Source organism: Lampris incognitus, chromosome 3, assembly GCF_029633865.1.
Source record: "Lampris incognitus isolate fLamInc1 chromosome 3, fLamInc1.hap2, whole genome shotgun sequence".
NCBI lineage: Eukaryota > Metazoa > Chordata > Actinopteri > Lampriformes > Lampridae > Lampris > Lampris incognitus.
In genome coordinates, this window is record NC_079213.1 from 37,146,987 (window position 1) to 37,167,710 (window position 20,724).

A 20,724-nucleotide genomic window follows, 5' to 3' on the forward strand; every position below is an offset into this window, starting at 1 on the left:
TGAAACTATATTGCAGTTTTTTGTTTTGTTTTGTTTTAATTTAATTTCAATAAAACGCTACAGCGTCAATTGCTTCCTGCGGTCGTGACCCAGAGATGCTTACTTCCGGTGAGTGGACACGCCGCATAAAAATTATTCCGCACCGCTTTGGCCATGCGAGCCCCGCAACTGCTGTCTGGAGCCGTCTGAACGTATTTGACACCAGTTAACGGAGCGGGAAATGTGATTGAGCGATAATTAAGGTGAGCTGTTGGTATTTTTTGTGTCTTTTTTTATTTCAGGGTTGTTTGTGTGGCAGAAGTGGGGTCGCGTCGTCGGTCCTATGATATGACTGAGGTTGGTGAGCGTGCGATGATGCGCTCGGAAGAAAGCGGCGGCGGTACGTGAAACGGTTCGTCCGTTGTGTCCGCGGTGTGACTGCCCCCTGACCCCGCACCGTGCTGCCGGGTGGCGCCCGGTTTCAATCACGCCGAAATGAATATCCGCAGTACCCCCAGCGAGGCAACTAATTTCAGCAGGTTGGCTAATGTTAGCCTGCCCAGCGTGTGAACTCCACCAGTCAGCTACGTACAGCTAACTTAGCAATGCAGTGTCAACTTTTTTTTTTGAGGAGTGGCCCAGCTTGCTTTTCTCATCGTTGCCCGACGCTATCATCTTTAATACTCTTCACATCATCTGGAACATATTTTCTGTCCAAGCCTCAGAAACTCCAGCAGATGCTACGCTTTATATTGGCTGTACTGTTAAAGGTGTGTTGCATACTGACCGTGGGGTTGTCCTGACGGGCGGTGTCCATCGGTCTGTCCACTGAATTAAATGGCTCACCGCAGCATATACTGCATGTATTTTCGTCTCCACTCTCATCGATTAAATAACAGTACTCTGATGTAATGTCGTTGCAGTTTATCTTGACTACTCATCTGTACCCCCAAGTTACTTGACAATAACGCTAAGCCATTATTTTAACTTACTTATTTAGATAAATACTACACACACATATGCACATGTATTAAGGCTGGGCCTACACACACACACATCTTACATACACCTCACAGTATTTATTATTATTACTGCTTTTTTGTTCTGTTGTTATTTTGTTGCTGCAGTGTTGAGGAGCCCAAACAAGAATTTACTCTCTTGTACTTGTATAATGAGACGTAACAAATAAAGAATCTTGAAATCTTGAGCTGTATTGTCTATTTATAATCACTATATGATGTAGCTTAAACATTGGAGTTGATCACGTGACACAGCTTAATGCAGTGTTAAAATTAATAACTTTAATGTTTTTAAAAATTGGTGCGTATGACATTATTTCAAAAGTAACACGATATTTTTCCTTTTGTTTGGTTTGCTAGATGTATGGAAACCTTAACGATAGCAACGGAGAGCGAACCTGAATTGGTGACCAGCTAACTGCGAATGGCCTGCCAGTCTGTTGCTGCTATCATGGATGAGCAAGCCCTGCTGGGGCTCAACCCCAATGCTGACGCCAGATACAGGCAGCGGGTGAGGGCCTGCTTCTCCATCTGACTGCATGATCTATGATGCATCTCAGTGTGCCCAACCCTACTCCTGGAGAGCTATCCTCCTGCTGGTTTTCACTCCAACCCTGATTTAACACATCTGATTCAATTAATCAAGGTCTTTGTCAGTGGATAATTAATAGAATCAGGTGTGTTTAAATTAGGGTTGGAGTTAGGGCTGGGCGATATGACCTAAAATTCATATCGCGGTATAAATTGAATCCCTTCACAGTAACGGTGTATATCGCGATATAAACTTAAGTGTAAAAATTATAATGGAAGTGTTTCTGAATGGGTTATATAGTCCCTTAGCAAAGCTAAATTGATTAAAAAAAATAAATAAAAAAACAACAACAAAACGAAAACAGATATAATGTAATTTTGAGAACATTTATTGTGCAGATGTCAAAACTCAAAATTAAAACTCAGCACTCTATGGTGCAAAATATTGCAAACGAACACAAATAACATTGCTGATATTTTAAATAAAAACATTACAACAGGTTGTTTTCTATAATGCAAAATAGTGAAAATGTTGTCAACAACAATTGCTTACTTCAAGAACACAAAGTGGATATTGTAAACAGTGCTTCAAGTAAAAGAGGTTTTCTATAATGCAAATTGCAAAAACAGTGAAAAGGTCGCCAACAATAATTTCTCACTTCAAGAACACAATAATAAACTAGATATTGTAAACAGTACTTCAAGTACAACAGGTTGTTTTCTGTAATGCAAAATAGTGCAAAAATTACCAAACACTAATTTTTCTATGTCTTAAAGAACACAAAAATAAAATGGACACTCTAAATAACACTACTTCAAGTACAACAGGCTTTTGTTCTATAGTGCAAAAGTGTTACTGAACACCAAATTTCTCAAGTTGCAGATATTTTTAAGAAAGAAATACTTAAAGTACACTTAGCATCTTTTCAGTTAAGGAAAAAACAGCATATTTCAAATTAAAATCAAGCTGCAAACACAAACACTAAACTTTGGTGTTTACTCCAGTTCACTTGCTTCGTGAGGCTGATATAAGGCTCTATGGTGCGACTCGACCACAAGTCCGTAGTAGTTGTGAAATACTTTAATTCACGGAGGTCTTTTTCAACATTCTCTCGGAGCTGGCCATACAGTTTGGGCATTTCTGTCTCATTAAAGTACTTGCGGCTCGGCACTACGTATCGTGGATCAAGGGTTTTAATCATGTCTTGAAACCCGCTGCGTTCCACTGTTTGGAAAGGGACCGTGTCTTTGCATAAGTGTATCGTAATGGCTTTTGTAATGTCAGTCCAACGCTTACTCTTTTTATCATAGGGAGTACCCTTTGAAAAAGCTTGCGCAATAGAGGTCTGCGGTTGGGTAGTATGGCAAACTTTTTTCTTCCCTACTGTGTTCGGAGACTGACTGGGCGTTTGAGTCGAGCGCATCCTCTGGCTCTCCTCATACTCAAGGCAGTGTTGTAGTTCTCGATACCGGTCTCGAGACCAGGATCCCATGGTCTTGGCCTCTTCTCGGTCTCGGACATAATTTGTCTCGGTCTTGTATTGGTCTCGGATATTGGTCTTGAATTTCTCAAATTTGTATTGAGTGAAAATTAAGTGGAGGCAATTTAAAAAATAATAGGTTGGTGAGAATCAGCTGGTAGGCTGCGCTGCAGACACACACAGTCATCCACGCACTGAACACAGATTGTAGCTAGATGCGTAATTGACCAAACTCGAGAACACATTTTACATTCAATGAACGTTACTGTTTTCTAAATGGCTATTTAATATCGGAATGGGAGGCTAATTAATCACCTACCTCCAAAAGTAGAGTCGCTACTTTGGCCTTTTTCTTAGATAGGCTACAGTATGTTTAAAGTTGACTGTAACAGATCATATAAAGCATCGTAGCCTACTTTTCAGAACAGTATAGCTTTTTACTAAACTATGACTAATCCGTGTATTTACGCTAACAGGCTATGTGTATTTTAGCACAATGTAAACATATTAGTATTAACCATTAGCGTGAAATGTAACCCAGTCCCATTTCCTCATTCGTTAAGATAGATTATGATCATAATCAACACAAAGCAGAAAGCGGAGTGATACTAAAGTGAAGTCCCAGTGATGTTGTACTGAATATCAGCACTCATTGACTGCCTCTTGTCAAATCAAATTACTTGGTCGGAACTAGCTAACTGTTGTAAAGATGCCATTCCTTCCTTTCTCATTACGATTGGCGACTGTGTACGTTAACGTTACTGTTCATTTCTATTGCGAGCCACGGCTCAGTTCGTTGTGATTCTCGCTGCTGAATACGCGCACACTAGCTAATAATAATTAAGTTAATTAATAATGGCTGCATTGTCGTCAATGATTCGCTTCGGGTACACTAATCACAAAGAGTTTGTGTCCAATATGAAAAAGAAGCATCAAGCCGTCTGCAAGTTTTGCCACAAATCGATCACGGAGACCGTTGGGACAACATCAAGCTTCTATAGGCATATGGAGCGAAGCCATAAAGACAGGTTAGTCATTCGTGCAATAGCTTTTATATTGTTAGCTAAGCAAGCCAACTGTTCAATTTTGGGTCTTTTCTCATGTAACATGTAACGTTCGCTCTTTTGGGCGAGTCAACTACGGTGATTATGCTAGACTAGAGCTAGCATAGCTAGTTATATAGCTAGCTCACGCACTTGGAATGTTTAAATTCAGTGTAAAACTGGAATGCGCCCCAGCTATTTATTTTGTACGGTTTTCTAAATTAGCTAACATTAGGTAGTTAGCTGTGAACTAAAGCAATTTCCAGCATTAATTCTTATAAGAGCTAGTATTAATAGCTACAGTATGATACAGCTAACGTTATCGATGTATGGTTTCCTATGGAGCTAAGGTAGCTGGCCTTTTCTTCCTTTATAATTAGCTTAGCTTGCAGCTAGCCAGCCAAATCGTTACCAGACACAGACTTCGATGTTATACAGTACATAACCTGCATTTATTGCATAATAACGTTTAAAATAGTCACCTATTTTAAATATTAAAATAGTCACCGACACTGATGTGTAAATATTCTAATACTTCTGTATGTAGCTAGCTAATAGCTATTTGCTATTTTTTAAATTTCATTTAATCTTTCTTTTCTTTCTTTTTTCCATCTCCACCTAACAGGTTCAGTGAATATAAAGCTGGAAAATTTACTTCATTTGAGCAGACCTCTCAGCCAAGTGTGTCATCCTTTTTACAGCCCCGGGTGCAGCAGGTGTACAGTCAAACCTCGACTAGACAACAGGCCATCAACAATGCAGTAATATGTGATTTGTTGGATGCTGTTTGCCTCTGTCACTTTTGGGAAACGACAACTTCAGACACTTTTTGAAAATGATGGATGATCGATATACCCCAATGTCAAGGAGAACCATGACAGACAAACATATCCCTCATCTAGTAGATGAGGTTAAAGCACATATTAAATATGACCTGCAGTGTCAGGCTTACATCTCAGTGACGGCAGACATTTGGTCTGATCGAACCTTGCGTTCTTTTTTAGGGTTAACTGCACATGTGTATAGCAGCACCAAAGATGTATTTGAGCTTAAGTCTTATCTCTTGGACTGTAGGCGTTTTACTGGACGACATTGTGGCGAGAACATTGCCTCTGCATTTTATGAGATCACGGAAGAATTTGCAATCAGTGAAAAGATTGACTACATAATAACAGACAACGCTTCCAACGTGAAATGTGCTTTTAAAGTTAAAATGCCGCAACAATCAGATGATACGCATGATAGTGGAGATGAGGTGGGAGACCTTGATGATGATGATTTATGGGAGGATCTGGAGGATGAGGATGGCAGTGCAGATATCACAAGGCGTACCTCCAGACAGCGTTTGTCATGCTTTGCTCATTCTCTGCAACTGGTAGTAGGAGATGGCTTAAAGGAAACTAAGTGTCTTTCCGGTGTGATTGCCAAAGCTTCAAAACTGTCGTCTTTGTTTCATTTCATCACTTCATTTAAAGATAAGTTTGAAGTCACTTTTGGCTATGGACGCTCTATCCCAGCAGCAAATGACACCCGCTGGAACTCCACTTTTAAGCAATTGAAAGCTATCGCAGCATTGGATCACAGCATTCTCACAGACATGTGCTCTGACTTTCCTAATGTTGTTTTCTCTCCATTGAAGTGGGCTCAGCTCAAAGAACTCTGCACCATTCTTGAGCCTTTTGCAGAGGCTACCAACCTCACACAAGGTGAGCAACTGGTGACAAGCAGCCTAGTTGTCCCCACAGTTTTGGACATTAACACCCACCTCATGAGGATGGAAGAGAAGAGGTGTCTCTGCTGGCCTTTAGTCAGAGCACTTAAAGAATCCTTACACAGGAGGTTTTCTGGCATATTTGTTAGAACAAAAATGGATGAAAGCAAGCAGCACCATGAACCATTTGGGAGGATGTGTACTTCATAGCTGCCATGCTTGACCCACGTTTTGGACTCAGCTGGGTGGATATGGATGTTCAGTCTACTGAAAATGTCATGTCCCCTCAGGTCAGAGATGAACTCAAGAGGTCACTCAAAGGTCAGTACACACACACACACACACACACACTGCTTTCACTGCCTGATGGCTCTGTGTACATACAATGGTAGTTTAGGAACAGTAGTAAATATAATAAATGACAAAATGGTATAATTTAAGTCTTTGTTCATAAAAGACTTAATGATCTTTTTCTTTGTTTATTTTTTTCAGACACCTTGATTACAGAAGCAAGGGCCATAGGAACAGGATCCCCTCCGAAGGATCCCCATAGTGCACAACAATCTCAAGAGGAGTTACCTCCACTCAAGTGTCCAAGACTATTGGCAAGGTACCAATGGCATAGAAAAAGTCACAGTGGTGACCGAGACTCAAGCATAGCATCACAAGTACAGAAGTACTTTGAGACCATTAAAGACTTCCATGATGAAGACACACTCAGTTTTTGGGCTAGGAACGAAGAGAAGCTCCCCAACCTACATTCCCTGGCACTTAAAGTCTTGTCTGTGCCTGCATCTTCAGCTCCTATTGAGCGTGTATTCAGCAGAGGGGGCCTTATCATGAGGCCTCACCATTCACGATTGGGGACAAAAATGTTGTCATATCTAATGTTTCTTAAGTGTAACCATGCACTACTGTCTAAGTAGTCTAAGGTGCCCATGCCCATGTTGGCTGGTATATAAAATGGTTTATACTGAGTAGACCAACAGACATAAAACATGTTGTAAACATTAAATATTATTTTTTTGCAAATGTATTCGCTTCTCTTCTGATTACTGTATTTTCATTGTTTAAGTGAAAGCATGAACTGTATCTAATTCCATTACATTTTAACAAATAACCTGATGTTTAGTTGTACTGTATTGTTGAATGCGTTGCTGCACTGGCCAAATTAATGTGAAATCTTTGCTTGCCTTTAACCAGAGGGAATCGTTCCTTTTTTAAAGTTGGTTTATTCAGAAAGTTATGTTATCAGCCATCCTATGTGATACTGACTGGTATTTTTTAAAAGAATATGCATGAGGATCAATGAAATAATTTTCTCTTCTGACTGTGTAAGTGTTTTGTACAAAGGCTTCATTCTGAGTAGAAAATGTATAAATGTCATTATAATACAATCTACTACTACTTTCGGCTGCTCCCGTTAGGGGTCGCCACAGCGGATCATCCGTAATTTATGATCCGCATATTTGATTTGGCAAAGATTTTATGCCGGATGCCCTTCCTGACGCAACCCTCCCCATAGCTATTGTAAAGGGTATACAAACTATTCTATTCTCGGTCTCGGAAAAGACTCGACTTGTTCCGGTCTTGGTCTTGAACTTGGTCTCGACCACCGTTGGTCTTGATCTTGACTCGGTCTCGGCTAGGAGGAGTCTTGGTCTTGTCTTGGTCTCGATTGAGGCGGTCTTGACTACAACACTGACTCAAGGACATGTTTTGTTTTTAGATGGTAGAACAAATTGCTCGTGTTACCTTTGTTTGCAAGCACTGTCATTCGACACATCTTGCAAATGACATTTTTCTGCTCACTATCCGACTTTTTAAATCCGAACCAAGTCCAAATCACTGACGTAGCACCGTTTTTTTTAACCAGCTCCTCCTGCTCCGTGGTGTCTGTGCTTGAAGCCATTGTCACACTGAGGCAGATACGATGATGTCATCAACAAGCGTTATCGCGATTGGTCAGTAGAGTCCAAATCTCTACTGTAGGCCAAATTTATATCATTTATACCGTCTACCTCATATACCGCGCACCCTTAGTTGGAGTGAAAAAAAACTGCAGGATGGTAGCTCTCCAGGAGCTGGGTTGGGCACCATCGATCTACACGAACACAGGATGCTCATACTCTCATATGTGTGTGTGTGTGTGTGTGTGTGTGTGTGTGTGTATACACACACTGTGGTTGGTTCTAGAGTGAGTAATGAGAACACGCTGTCTCCTGGCGCAGGATGAACGATTCGTACTTGATGTTATTCGATAGCCTAATTTTTACACAGATTAGGTAATATTCATCCTGGTTTGAATAAATAATTTGATAGTATTTTTCCATCTTTGCTGAGCAAGAGTGGGAGTGACGTTGTGTGACTCCTTTCCATCATGCAGTGTATTCAGTGCAGTAGCCAAGGCCCTCGCGAGAATTTATGAGGCAGACAGCCACGGTAGTGCTTTTTTTTCCACAAATGAATATTAGTTTTCACACGTGAATTGTTTTTTTTTTTTTTTAAATTTGGTTATATATTCAATTTGGAATATTCATTGACAGCCCTACTCAGGTGTGTCATGTTGGGGTTGTGCACAGGAAGTTAGCCCTGTGGCTTTCTTTCGCTTGACAGGAGATGGCTTTCTCACAAACTGTATTAGGGTCAGGTGATGAACAGAGAACCCGATGTTACATGAAAGTAGTTTTCCTGTTTCTTTCTTATTGTTTTTGCAGACAGGTGATGCTTTTAGAATCATTTAAAGGGGGGGGGGGGTCCGGGTGGCATAGCGGTCTATTCCGTTGCCTACCAACACAGGGATCGCCGGTTCGAATCTCCATGTTACCTCCGGCTTGATCGGGTGTTCCAACAGACTAAATTGACCGTGTCTGTGGGTGGGAAGCTGGGTGTGGGTATGTGTCCTGGTCACTGCACTAGTGCCTCCTCTGGTTGGTCTGGATGCCTGTTTGGGGGGGGGGGGGGGACTGGGGGGAATAGCGTGATCCTCCCACGTGCTACGTCCCCCTGGTGAAACCCCTCACTGTCAGGTGAAAAGAAGGAGCTGGCAGCTCCACATGTCCGGAGGAGACGTGGTGGTCTGCAGCCCTGCCCGGATCGGCAGAGGGGGTGGAGCAGCGAACGGGACGGCTCGGAAGAGTGGGGTGATTGGTCGGATACAATTGGGGAGAAAAGGGGGGGGTATTTACAAAATTACCATATACATTGTCATGATTGGGACGAATACTTGCCTAGTTACTGAATACACTGTCCTAAATGTTTTCTGTTAAAAAAGTAACTTTTCATGGGAGACCTTAAAAGGTGATATCACCTCATTATTATTATTATTATTATTGATATTGTATTGATATTGTTATTGTCGTTGTGTTACATGAAAGAGAAATAGCCAAATACAGAGGAGCACAGATTTACACTGGAACTGCGAACACACATTCATGATTGCACTACGTGAGCTATGATTCACAGAGTGAATCGTTGGTGGCAAATTAGATGTTTTCCATATGTTTTATATTACTGAGTTGCAGACTATAGCCTATCCTACCCTTTAGGGGTGTCAAAGTATCGATACACTCGAGTATGGCGATATTATCTTTTGTGATACTGTATCGATTCTCAAAACCACTTTATCGATGTTTGATTGTGTACACGTAAAGGTTCATGACAAATATTTTGTGTTGTGTGTAACCCAACAACCGCTAGATAAGTGTTGTAATCTATCTTCAGCCATTTGACTCTTCCACTCCAACCCAACAACATAAACTGAGACAGGAAGTAGCATAACACAAAGAACACAGGCCTATGAAACCACAATATATCACCTTTCTTACAGTATTGCAGTATATCGCAATATATTGAATCGTAACCCCTGTATCGTATCGCCAGATTCTCACCAATACACAACCCTACTACCCTTTAAAAGACAGTTTACAGCCATTTGTTCAGCTTTTTAAGTGAGTTCACGTTTGCCAAACACAGTCTCACCCATAACCCAAATTCTAGTGTTTAGAAACAGTGTAGTCTGGGCTGAGTACATACTTCATATCACATACTTTATATCTTTATTCAGGATGCCATGTCGGTTCTTGTATTCTGTTACAACCCACATGTTTTTGCCCCCCCCCTCCCCCGAGGCTGTCTTTGGGATTTCAGAAATGGGTGAGCTGTAAGATTTGATAAATGGCCTACCAGGTTTTCCTTTTCCTCTCCTAATTGCTTTCATTTTGCCTGATCTCTTTAGGCCATTGCATATTTTGAGCAACTTAAGGAGTCTCAAGATGCTTGGGAAGTGTGTGCAGAGGCCATAGCCAAAGGAATTTATAAGTGAGTTTCGGATCGTAACTCAGAATTTATATCCATGTATTCGTAGTGCATCTTACTGCAAGTTTAAGTGACCAGACATCAAAAAGTTGTATAGTCTTCAGATAGGAAAATGTTGGAAAAGCATTTGTACAAAATATCCAGTGTACTGAGTCCTACACACTGTTAAATTACATCTGTTTACTCTGGAATTTGTTTAAATGTACAAACTGATGTGGATTGTTTTAGTGACGACCATGTGAAGTTCTTTTGCTTCCAAGTCCTGGAGCATCAGATCAAGTACAGGTAAGCAGGAAGCAATGTCGCACACTAGAAAGGAGCTGCTTTGCTTTTGCACCACCGTGTGTTGAAGGAGACATATTTTCAAAGGGGAGATTGTCGTTTTTCCATCTGAATAGACAGACAAAGAGGTTCAACTATTTGTTCTGTTACAGACATGCTGGCCTAAGTGCTGTTCAGCAGCAGCTCATCAGAGAAACCCTGATGAAATGGCTCCAGTGTCAGGTAGTTGCATGATACATTATGCATGATCTCTTCTTCTTTCGGCTGCTCCTGTTAGGGGTCGACACTATGGATCATCTGTTTCTATCTCTTCCTGTCCTCTGTGTCTTCCTCTGTCACGCTAACCACCTGCATGTCCTCCCTCACCACATCCATAAATCTCCACTTTGGCCTTCCTCTTTTCCTCTTCCTTGGCAGCTCCATATTCAGCATCCTTCTCCCAATATAACCAGCATCTCTCCTCCACACATGTCCAAACCATCTCAATCTTGTCTCTCTTGCTTTGTCTCCAAACTGTCCAACCTGAGCTGTCCCTCTAAAATATATATATATATATCTCCATTATGCCGCTTATTCTGCTCTCAGGGTCGTGGGGATGCTGGAGCCTATCCCAGCAGTCATTGGGCAGCAGGTGGGGAGACACCCTGGACAGGCTGCAAGGCCATCACACAGGGCCATATATATGAACCCCTCTAATATAATCGTTCCTAATCCTCTCCATCTTCGTCACTCCCACCAAAAATCTTAGCATCTTCAACTCTGCCACCTCCAGCTCAACCTCCTGTCTTTTCATCAGTGCCACTGTCTCCAAACCATATAACATAGCTGGTCTCACTACCATCTTGTAAACCTTCTCTTTAGCTCTTGCTGGTACCCTTCTGTCACAAATCAATCCTGACACTCTTCTCCACCCACTCCACCCTGCTTGCATGCTCTTCTTCACCTCTCTTCTGCACTCCCCATTACTTGGAACAGTTGACAGCCAAGTATTTAAACTCATCCACCTTCCCCACCTCTACTCCTTGCATCCTCACCATTCCGCTGTCCTCCCTCTCATTCATATGTATTCCATCTTGCACATTATGCGTGATACATGATGTATTTACATTTAGCTGTGAAATATTAGTTTTGTTTGTTTTTACATAATCCTGTTAATGTAATTTAAAATAAAGTAGCATTACTGCAGATTAAGTCCTTTGGCCTTATATTTCTTCCAACCTATAGCTGATGAATGTCCAGCCTGAGAAGCCCTTCATCCGCAACAAGGCTGCCCAGGTATTCGCCCTGACTTTTGTTATGGAGTACTTGACCCTTTGGCCCAAGTTCTTCTTTGACATCTTGTCGCTGGTTGGGCTGAGCCCACATGGTGTAGACATCTACCTACGAACCCTCATGGCCATTGATGCTGAAGTGGTTGACCGGGACATCCTTCATACACCGGAGGTAAGGAGCCCTGAACATCTCACCACCTCCTTTTCTCTTGATATCAGTAATACTGCAGTGTGTCCAAGCCAGACTGTGTGAATGGTATTTCCACTTATTAATAATTCTAACGTGATGTGATTTGTGGCTTCATGGTTGGCTGAATGGACCAGCTAGTTTGAAGGTACCAAAATATGTTGCATTTGATGACAGTGGTATGACTATGGTAAAACAAAGTTAACAGGAGTACAAAGCAGATGTGTAAAACATTTGCTCCAGGTGATTTAGAACAACTGTGAATGCAAAATTGACATAAGTAACTTTTGAGTTGCTTTTTTGCAGTTTGATTTTTATCTTAGTTTTTCATCTCGATTTGGTATACCCAATTCCCTATTCTGCCAAGGTTTTCACCATTGTACAACCTCTACAGTGGGTGGGGATGGCGTCCTCTGCAACACGTGGAGCCAGCTGCAGGTTTCTCCGGGGGAACATAATGTGTGCAGAGGCCCACGCTATTTCCCCCGGAACCCCCCTCAGCTGTACTGTACCCCACCACCTGTAGGAGTCACTAGTTGCAGTGGTGAGACAGAATACACCTGCTGGCTCCCCACCCACTGCCATTTGCAGTCTTTACGACACTTGACTGAGCTGAAGGCAACACCAGGATTTGAAATGTGAACCTTAGTATCCGAGACACGAGCATTTCAGTCTGCTGCTCCAACCAAGGCCCCTGAGGTCTTGCTTATTGTAGTTATGCTGCCATGCTGCAGTATGGAACTTGAGAACACTGTAAAGAGATATTTGTAAAATCAAAAGAACGGAGACTGTTTATTTTACTTTTCTCTTTTTTTTCCAAGTGTGCAGTGAATTTGAATATGATTTTAACAGCCCGCTTCAGAACTGGCTGAGTCCTACCCTGTCTTTTCCAGGAAACCCGCAGGAATACCTTGATCAAAGACACTATGAGAGAACAGTGCATCCCCAGTCTGGTAGAGTCCTGGTACCAGATCCTGCAAGCCTACCAGCAGTCCCATCCTGAACTGACCTGCCAGTGTCTGGAGGTGGTGGGGGCCTATGTGTCCTGGATCGACCTAAATCTCATTGCCAACGATAGGTCAGTTAATTCGATGAGAGATAAAGAAAAATGTTTTCGGTATTCACCAAAACGTTCAGATTCTACTACCTCTTTTCTTTCAAGTGACCCATTCAGGGAAACTATTACTTCAAATTTGCACACTGGTTAAAGCGGCTACGAGTAGTTTTTTATTTTTGTTGACTTTGCACAACGCTTTGGACAAAAGCAGTAGTGTTTCACAAAAGAAAGACTTCATTCACTACGTTCAGCCTATGGCAGCAGGGGCATTAGTTTTGAAGAGTGATAGGTGTAGTGGTGTTTTGGAAAAACGGCTATTTGCAAGGTACACTATGTTCAAAAGTATGTGGACACCCCTTCTAATGAGTGGATTCAACTTTTTCAGCCACATCCATTGCTGGTAGATGCATAAAATCCAGCACAACCCCCGTGAAATCTCCACAGCCAAACGCTGGTAGTAGAATGGGTCTTAGCGAAGAGCTCTGTGACTCTGAACATGATGCCACCTTTCCAACAAGTCAGTTAGTCAAATTGCTGCCTCGCTAGATCTGCCCCAGTCAACAGCAAGTCTGTTATTCCATCCATTATCTGAACAGCTTATCCTGCTCTCAGGGTCGGGGGGATGCTGGAGCCTATCCCAGCAGTCATTGGGCAGCAGGCGGGGAGACACCCTGGACAGGCTGCCGCCAGGCCATCACACAGGGCTGACATACACACACACATTCACATTCATACCTAGGGACAATTTAGTATGGCTGGTTCACCTGACCTACATGTCTTTGGACTGTGGGAGGAAACTGCACCCGGAGGAAACCCACAACTTCATATTAATGCCCATGGTTTTGGAATGAGATGTTCAACAAGCATCATTCACGTCGAAAGGAGCCAGTTGAGGTGGTTCAGGCATCTGATTAGGATGCCTCCTGGGCGCTTTCCTTTGGCGGTTTTCTGGGCACGTCCAACTGGGAGGAGACCCCGGGGTAGACCCAGAACTCATTGGAGGGACTACATGTCCAGTCTGGCCTGGGAACGCCTTGGGATCCCTCAGGAAGAGCTGGACGGTGTTACTGGGGAGAGGGACATCTGGAGTGCCCTACTTACCTTGCTGCCACCACGACCCGACCCCGGAGAAGTGGCTGAAGATGAGCTGGGATGTTCATCAAGCACATATCAGTGTGTTCTTCGGGTGTCCACCTGCTATTTGCCATGTTGTGTACACGACCATGAGGTAATTTATCTCCAGCTGTGGCTACATGTCCCGTCTGTGCCGTAAATTGTTTAATTAGATTTCTTGCAAACCTGCCCAAGAGTCGAGCATTTGGAATCATTATATAGCTGTATCTGTTGTTTAGTCGTCGCACTTGCATTTGTCGGTAGATAAAGGCATCAGAATTAAACTGAGATGGATAAATAACTACTGAAAAACTGCTTGTACCGGCTTTAAATAAATTATTTTGATGGGATTAAAACCTCTTGTAATTGATTGCATTGCTTGTTTTGTTTTATCCTACCAAACTCATGGTAGTGTTTAATTGGAGGTTTATCCCTTGACTTGGCTCATGATATTCAGAGGATTACTTACCAGCCCATTACAAAGGAATCACCGGTATAAAGAATGGTAGCCATTTAACATTTGAAACAGTTTATTTGGCCTGTCTTGTGTACTATGGTGCTTAAGTAGGGTGGTCTACTCATCAAATGATTGTGGTATGGTGCTTAAGTAGGGTGCTCTACTCATCAGATGATCGTGATTTTGGTGTTTAAGTAGGGTGCTCTACTCATCAGATGATCATGGTATGGTGCTTGATATGGTGCTTAAGTAGGGTGCTCTACTCATCAGATGATCGTGATATGGTGCTTAAGTAGGGTGCTCTACTCATCAAATGATCGTGGTATGGCGCTTAAGTAGGGTGCTGTACTGATCACTTGATCGTGGTTTTGGTGCTTAAGTTGAATGCTCTGCTCATCAGATCGTGGTATGGTGCTTAAGTAGGGTGCTCTACTCATCAAATGATCGTGGTTTTGGTGCTTAAGTAGGGTGCTCTACTCATCAGATGATTGGTTTTGGTGCTTAAGTAGTGTGCTCTACTCATCAGATGATCATGGTTTTGATACTTCAGTAGGGTGCTCTACTCATCAGATGATCGTGGTTTTGATACTTCAGTAGGGTGCTCTACTCATCAGATGATCGTGGTTTTGATACTTCAGTAGGGTGCTCTACTCATCAGATGATCGTGGTTTTGATACTTCAGTAGGGTGCTCTACTCATCAGATGTTCAAAACTTCTCGCCATTTTTGCATTTATAAAGCAGTGGTGCATTAATTTTGTCCTGCCATCTTACAATATCCTCACATGATGTGGTGCTGCATCTGCTTAAACACGCTGATGCTTTGTTGCACTCCCCATGCTGAAACAAGATTATGAATAAACTGAAGAATTTAGTTTACGTTTCTACTTGTCCTCAAATGCATTGATTTAATGACTAAATAATAATAAATGAATAATATGACTAAGAGAACCGTAGTCAGACTGCCAACTTTTGCATCATGCATATTAGACACTAATGCCAGTATTTGCACAGATTGTCATGTTTATCCCCCTGTAGGCTAGTTTTGCTCAGCATGTTGCCGTGTTAGTGGCACAGTGGTTAGCGCAAACGCCTCACAACAGGAAGGTTCTGGGTTCAAGCCCCGGAGTAGTCCGACCTTGGGGGTCGTCCCAGGTCGTCCTCTGTGTGGAGTTTGCATGTTCTTCCGTGTCTGCGTGGGATTCCTCCCACAGTCCAAAGACATGGAGGTCAGGTGAATCGGCCGTACTAAATCGTCCCTAGCTGTGTGTGTGCGCGTGTGTGTGTGTGTGTGTGTGTGTGTGTGTGTGTGTGTGTGTGTGTGCGCGCGCGCGCATATGTCAGCCCTGTGTGATGGCCTGGTGGCCTGTCCAGGGTGTCTCCCCACCTGCTGCCCAGTGGCTGCTGGGATAGACTCCAGCATCCCCGTGACCCTGAGAGCAGGATAAGCGGTTCGGATAATGGATGGATGGAAGGATGTTTTTATTACGACCAGGGGGAAGACTGCCCCCTACTGGCCCACCAACACCACTTTCAGTAGCAACTCAGTTTTCCCGGGAGGTCTCCCATCCAAGTACTAGCCAAGCCCACGCCTGCTTAGCTTCCATTCGGCAGAGCCAGGGTACATGTTGGTATGGCTTTTGCTGGGCCTTTTTTTGCTGAGGTTTGGCTGTGGAGGATTAAAAACTAGTATTCCTGGGTGACTGTGTAACCAATATGTCCAGAGTTGACTTAACTCTTGTTCACAGGTTTGTGAATTTGCTGCTGAGTCATATGTCTATAGAGGAGCTGAGAGAAGAGGCCTGTGACTGCCTGTTCGAGATAGTAAACAAGGGGATGGACCCTGTGGACAAAACCAAGCTTGTGGAATCTCTGTGCCAAGTGTTACAGTCTGCTGGTTTCTTCAATATTGAACAGGTATTTCTACGCCAAAGATGATTCAGTCATTCAAGAAATACAAGGGAGATTACATGAAAGACATATTTCATCCTGCCTCACTCATTTAATTTCTAAGGACCCTCATACAAACCGATGACTTGCTGTGACAACAGCCTTTGTGGGGTCAGGGGAGATGCCCCTTATGAGAGAAACTGAGACAAGAGTGCCAAGTTTTGTCTACAGCCATGTTTATTGTCACACACAAAGTAGAAATGAAATGCCCCAGGCCCTTTCCTGTCCTGTTTCCTTGAAGGAGGTTAAAAAGCTTTTCCTCTGCCGTCACAGGAGGAGGATGTGGACTTCCTTGCCAAGTTTTCGAGGCTGGTGAATGGAATGGGCCAGAGTCTTGTGCTGAGCTGGACTAAGCTGGCCAAGGCAGGCAACGTAAAGCTTGCTGCAGAGACATTGCAGGCTGTGGAGGCCAAGGTGCCGCTGCTGCTACAGCTGCTGGTGCACGAGGACGACGACATCTCGGCCAACATCGTGGGCTTCTGTTACGAATATCTGCATGTTCTCAAGCAGGTTAGTTCAGCATAAATGTAAAACTATACCAGCAGCAAGCAGAGGAGATGCTATCTGATAGTGTAATCTGAATACGGCAAACCTGTAGATGTTTTCTAGATGAGAACTCTTTAGTAATAACATGCTCGGCTCACAGCTTCTTTTGCACTAAAGTTATAACTACCAAGGATTTTCTTTTCATAAGGTTTTTTTTTTCTTCTTTTTTTTTTCTGTACCTCCAGGTCCCCCAACTGACAGACCAGCAGAAAGCAAATGTGGAGGTAAGATTTTAGCATAAACTACTATAACTGTACCGTTAGGTATACTGTGAGCCACGAAACCGGAGTCAAATTCCATGTATGTACAAACCTTCATGGCCAATAAACTTGATTCTGATAAACCCTATTTTGGGGTATATTTTTGTGTGAGGTGAAAAAATAATACATATACAAATCATCTTTCACAACAGGCAATCATGCTTGCTGTCATGAAGAAACTTACGTATGATGATGAGTACAACTTTGAAAATGAAGTGAGTATTGATATCGTCATACAGTTTGCACTATGTTAAGTGATTCCGAAATGGTAAAAAAGCACACGTGTTTCCTAGGGAGAAGATGAGGCCATGTTTGTGGAATACAGGAAGCAGTTGAAGATGTTGTTGGATCGTCTGGCCCAAGTGTCTCCTGAGCTGCTGCTTGAAGCTGTGCGCAGAGTCTTCAGCAATACCATGCAGTAAGACCTGTTCCTCTAAAAATGCAAAGTCTAGAGGAAAGAGCTACTATTACTACTACTACTACTTTCGGCTGCTCCCGTTACATACCCAGCATCTCTCCTCTAGACTAGTCTCCTCTAGTCTAGAGGAAAGCGCAAACGGTCAGTATTTGCTCTACAAAGCTTGGTGACGTTCCTCTCTTGAAGGATAAGGGAAGCACAACTTTGGGTTATAGTGAAGTATATGTTAATCTATCCTTGAAACATGTTGTTTGTTTTAGGAACTGGCAGACAGCTCTGTTTATGGAGGTGGAGGTGGCCATCAGACTGGTTTACATGTTGGGTGAGGCTCTGCCTGCCTCCCATGGTACTCACTTCTCTGGGGATACAGCCAAGACAAGTGCCCTGCAAGAAATGATGCGGACGGTCAGTTAAAATCCATATCACTTCAGTGTAGGGGTGTCTACTTTGACTATAAACATTTATTAACAGAGCAAGGTATTGCCTTAAAACATTAAATTTCCACAAGTGTGCATATTTGCTCATAGTTAAAACACCATTAATGTTTCACCAGTTCTGCAATTCTGTAGAATTGTCCTGCAATTCACCAATCGGGACACACTGATCATCGACGTTTTGAACACTACTTGCGGCCCCAGGTTCCTCCCGGGACCACACCTGTCGGAGTGTCGCTAGGGTGGCGCAGTGGTTAGCGCTGTCGCTTCACAGCAACAAGGTCCTGAGTTCGAACTCCGGGGTTGTCCAGCCTTGGGAGTCATCCCAGGTCGTCCTCTGTGTGGAATTTGCATGCTCTCCCTGTATCTGTGGTGGGTTTTCTCCGGGCACACCGGTTTCCTCCCACTATCAAAAAGACATGCATGTTAGGGTTAATACTCCTGTCTGTGCCCCTGACCGAGGCATGGCAAGACGAACTGGAGTCGGTCCCCGGGTGCTGCACGGCGGCTGCATAGTACTCCTAGCTACACAGCTTGGACGGATTAAATGCAGAGCAGAACTTCCCCACGGGATTAATAAAGTATCTCCAAATCAAAATTGAAGTTTTATTTACTGAAATTCTCTTTGTGCATGCAGCTAGTCTCCTGTGGCGTTAGTGGATACCAACACACCTCAGTATCTCTGGAGTTCTTTGAAACTGTTGTTCGATACGACAAGTTCTTCATTGTGGAGCCCCAGCACATTCCACATGTTTTGGTGAGCATTTGTTAATTTAGCGGGCATATGGAACCAATCAAATCTATGCACCTAAATACACCTCCTGATGGTGTTTAACAAATAGAAAGCAACCGTTCATGTTTTGATATGACTTTACATTAACATGCTCACGTATCTCAAGTGTACTGTTGTTGATGCTGTGCAGATGGCATTTCTGGACCAAAGAGGACTGAGGCATAGCAGCCCTAAGGTCAGGAGCAGGGTGGCGTACCTCTTCTCAAGATTTGTGAAAACACTGCAGTAAGTTGTAATCCTGAACACATGCAAACATCTTGTAGGAGTTTATGTATCCTTTTCAAAGTCCCTCATCAATGCCAACATCAGACAGCATGTAAAATAGTTGCTTCAATTCTTCAGTCCAAGGTCACAACTCAGTTGCATTTCCTGGAAAGCCTCCACTGTGAGGTTGTACTCCTGCAGATTGAAGCTGTTTTTCTCCAGTCACATTTGTCTTGGTGATTGACTTGCTGCTAACCTGCGCGTACTTCCATTTGGAGTTAGATGCTAACCATGCTCTGTGTTAACAGCAAGCACATGAATGCCTTTATTGAAGACATCCTCACTAGAATACAGGACCTGCTAGAACTCGCTCCCCCTGTGAGTATGAACGTTCGCTACCATAATGTGATGATTCAGTCCTCAACCTGTATGGCAAATCATATTCAGAGAAGATTAATAATCTTTACCATCTTTTATTTTCCAAACCAGTGTTTTTTTGACACTCATTTTCCCAAATCTTTTTCCCAATCTCCAGGAAAATGGTTTCCCAGCACTGTTGACCAGCGATGACCAACTGTTCATATTTGAGACTGCAGGGGTGCTAATTGTGAATGGGGAGAGTCCTGCAGAGAGGAAACAGGTCCTAATGAGAAGTCTGCTGACCCCTCTAATGGATGCCTTCCGCCTCATGCTCGCCAAACTATCCCAAGAGACGGAAGAGGAGAGGCAGACTTTTCTAGCTGACTGCCTGAGCCATGCCGTGGGCTTTGCAAGGTCCAGTTCGGTCTCGTAATGTTTTATTGTCCCATTATCTTAAGTCACTATCAGAGGCACTCATTTTGGATGCATTGATTTGAAATGAAATGAAAGGGCGGCACAATGGTGCAGTGGTTAGGGCGGTTGCCTCACAGCAAGAAGGTCCTGGGTTCAAGCCCCACGGTTGTCCAACCTTGGGGGTTGTCCCGGGTCGTCCTGTGTGGAGTTTGCATGTTCTCCCCGTGTCTGCGTGGGTTTCCTCTGGGTGCTCCAGTTTCTTCCCACAGTCCAAAGACGTGTAGGTCAGGTGACTCGGCCGCACTAAATTGTGTGTGTATGTGTGTGTATGTGTGTGTGTGTGGGCCCTGTGATGGTCTGGCGGCCTGTCCAAGGTGTCTCCCCACCTGGCGCCCAATGACGGCTGGGATAGACTGCAGCATCCCCGCAACCCTGAGAGCAGGATAAGCGGTTTGGATAATGGATGGATGGATGATTTGAAATGAAAAATACTTGGCATCTGTGAACAATAGCTGCCAAGTATCCGTCAGCATCTCATCAGTGATCATCAAGTAACACTTGTTTGCTCGTGTTTTCAGTCGCACCAGCAAGGCTTTCAGCAACAAGCAGACGGTGAAGCAGTGTGGCTGCACGGAGGTGTACAGAGACTGTCTGCAGACCTTCCTGCCGGCTCTGAGCTGCCCTGTCCAGAGGGGCGCTTTACGCAGTTCTGTACGCTCCTTCTTGCACCGAATGATCATCTGCCTAGAGGAGGAGGTCCTGCCCTTCATCCCCGCAGCATCCGAGCACATGCTGAAGGACTGTGAGGCCAAGGACCTGCAGGAGTTTATCCCCCTCATCAGCCAGATCACCGCCAAGTTCAAGGTATCGCAGGACCTTTTTAAAGATGGCTTTTTGTG

At 43.5% G+C, this 20,724-nt stretch overlaps 1 protein-coding gene across 1 annotated transcript in view; it reads left to right on the forward strand.

Moving 5' to 3' along the window:
* The first annotated feature begins 112 nt into the window (after positions 1-112).
* Positions 113-20,724, forward strand: part of xpot (exportin, tRNA (nuclear export receptor for tRNAs)) — a 29,113-nt gene continuing 8,501 nt past the window's right edge. The window contains exons 1-18 of the mRNA XM_056277282.1: positions 113-242; positions 1,359-1,509; positions 10,002-10,084; positions 10,310-10,366; positions 10,516-10,585; positions 11,588-11,806; positions 12,715-12,899; positions 16,195-16,363; positions 16,670-16,906; positions 17,128-17,166; positions 17,355-17,417; positions 17,496-17,620; positions 17,881-18,025; positions 18,692-18,811; positions 18,978-19,072; positions 19,360-19,429; positions 19,587-19,825; positions 20,404-20,689. Of these exons, the coding sequence (XP_056133257.1) occupies positions 1,423-1,509; positions 10,002-10,084; positions 10,310-10,366; positions 10,516-10,585; positions 11,588-11,806; positions 12,715-12,899; positions 16,195-16,363; positions 16,670-16,906; positions 17,128-17,166; positions 17,355-17,417; positions 17,496-17,620; positions 17,881-18,025; positions 18,692-18,811; positions 18,978-19,072; positions 19,360-19,429; positions 19,587-19,825; positions 20,404-20,689 (2,289 nt within the window). The 5' untranslated portion in view covers positions 113-242; positions 1,359-1,422. The remainder of the gene's footprint in view (positions 243-1,358; positions 1,510-10,001; positions 10,085-10,309; positions 10,367-10,515; positions 10,586-11,587; positions 11,807-12,714; positions 12,900-16,194; positions 16,364-16,669; positions 16,907-17,127; positions 17,167-17,354; positions 17,418-17,495; positions 17,621-17,880; positions 18,026-18,691; positions 18,812-18,977; positions 19,073-19,359; positions 19,430-19,586; positions 19,826-20,403; positions 20,690-20,724) is intronic.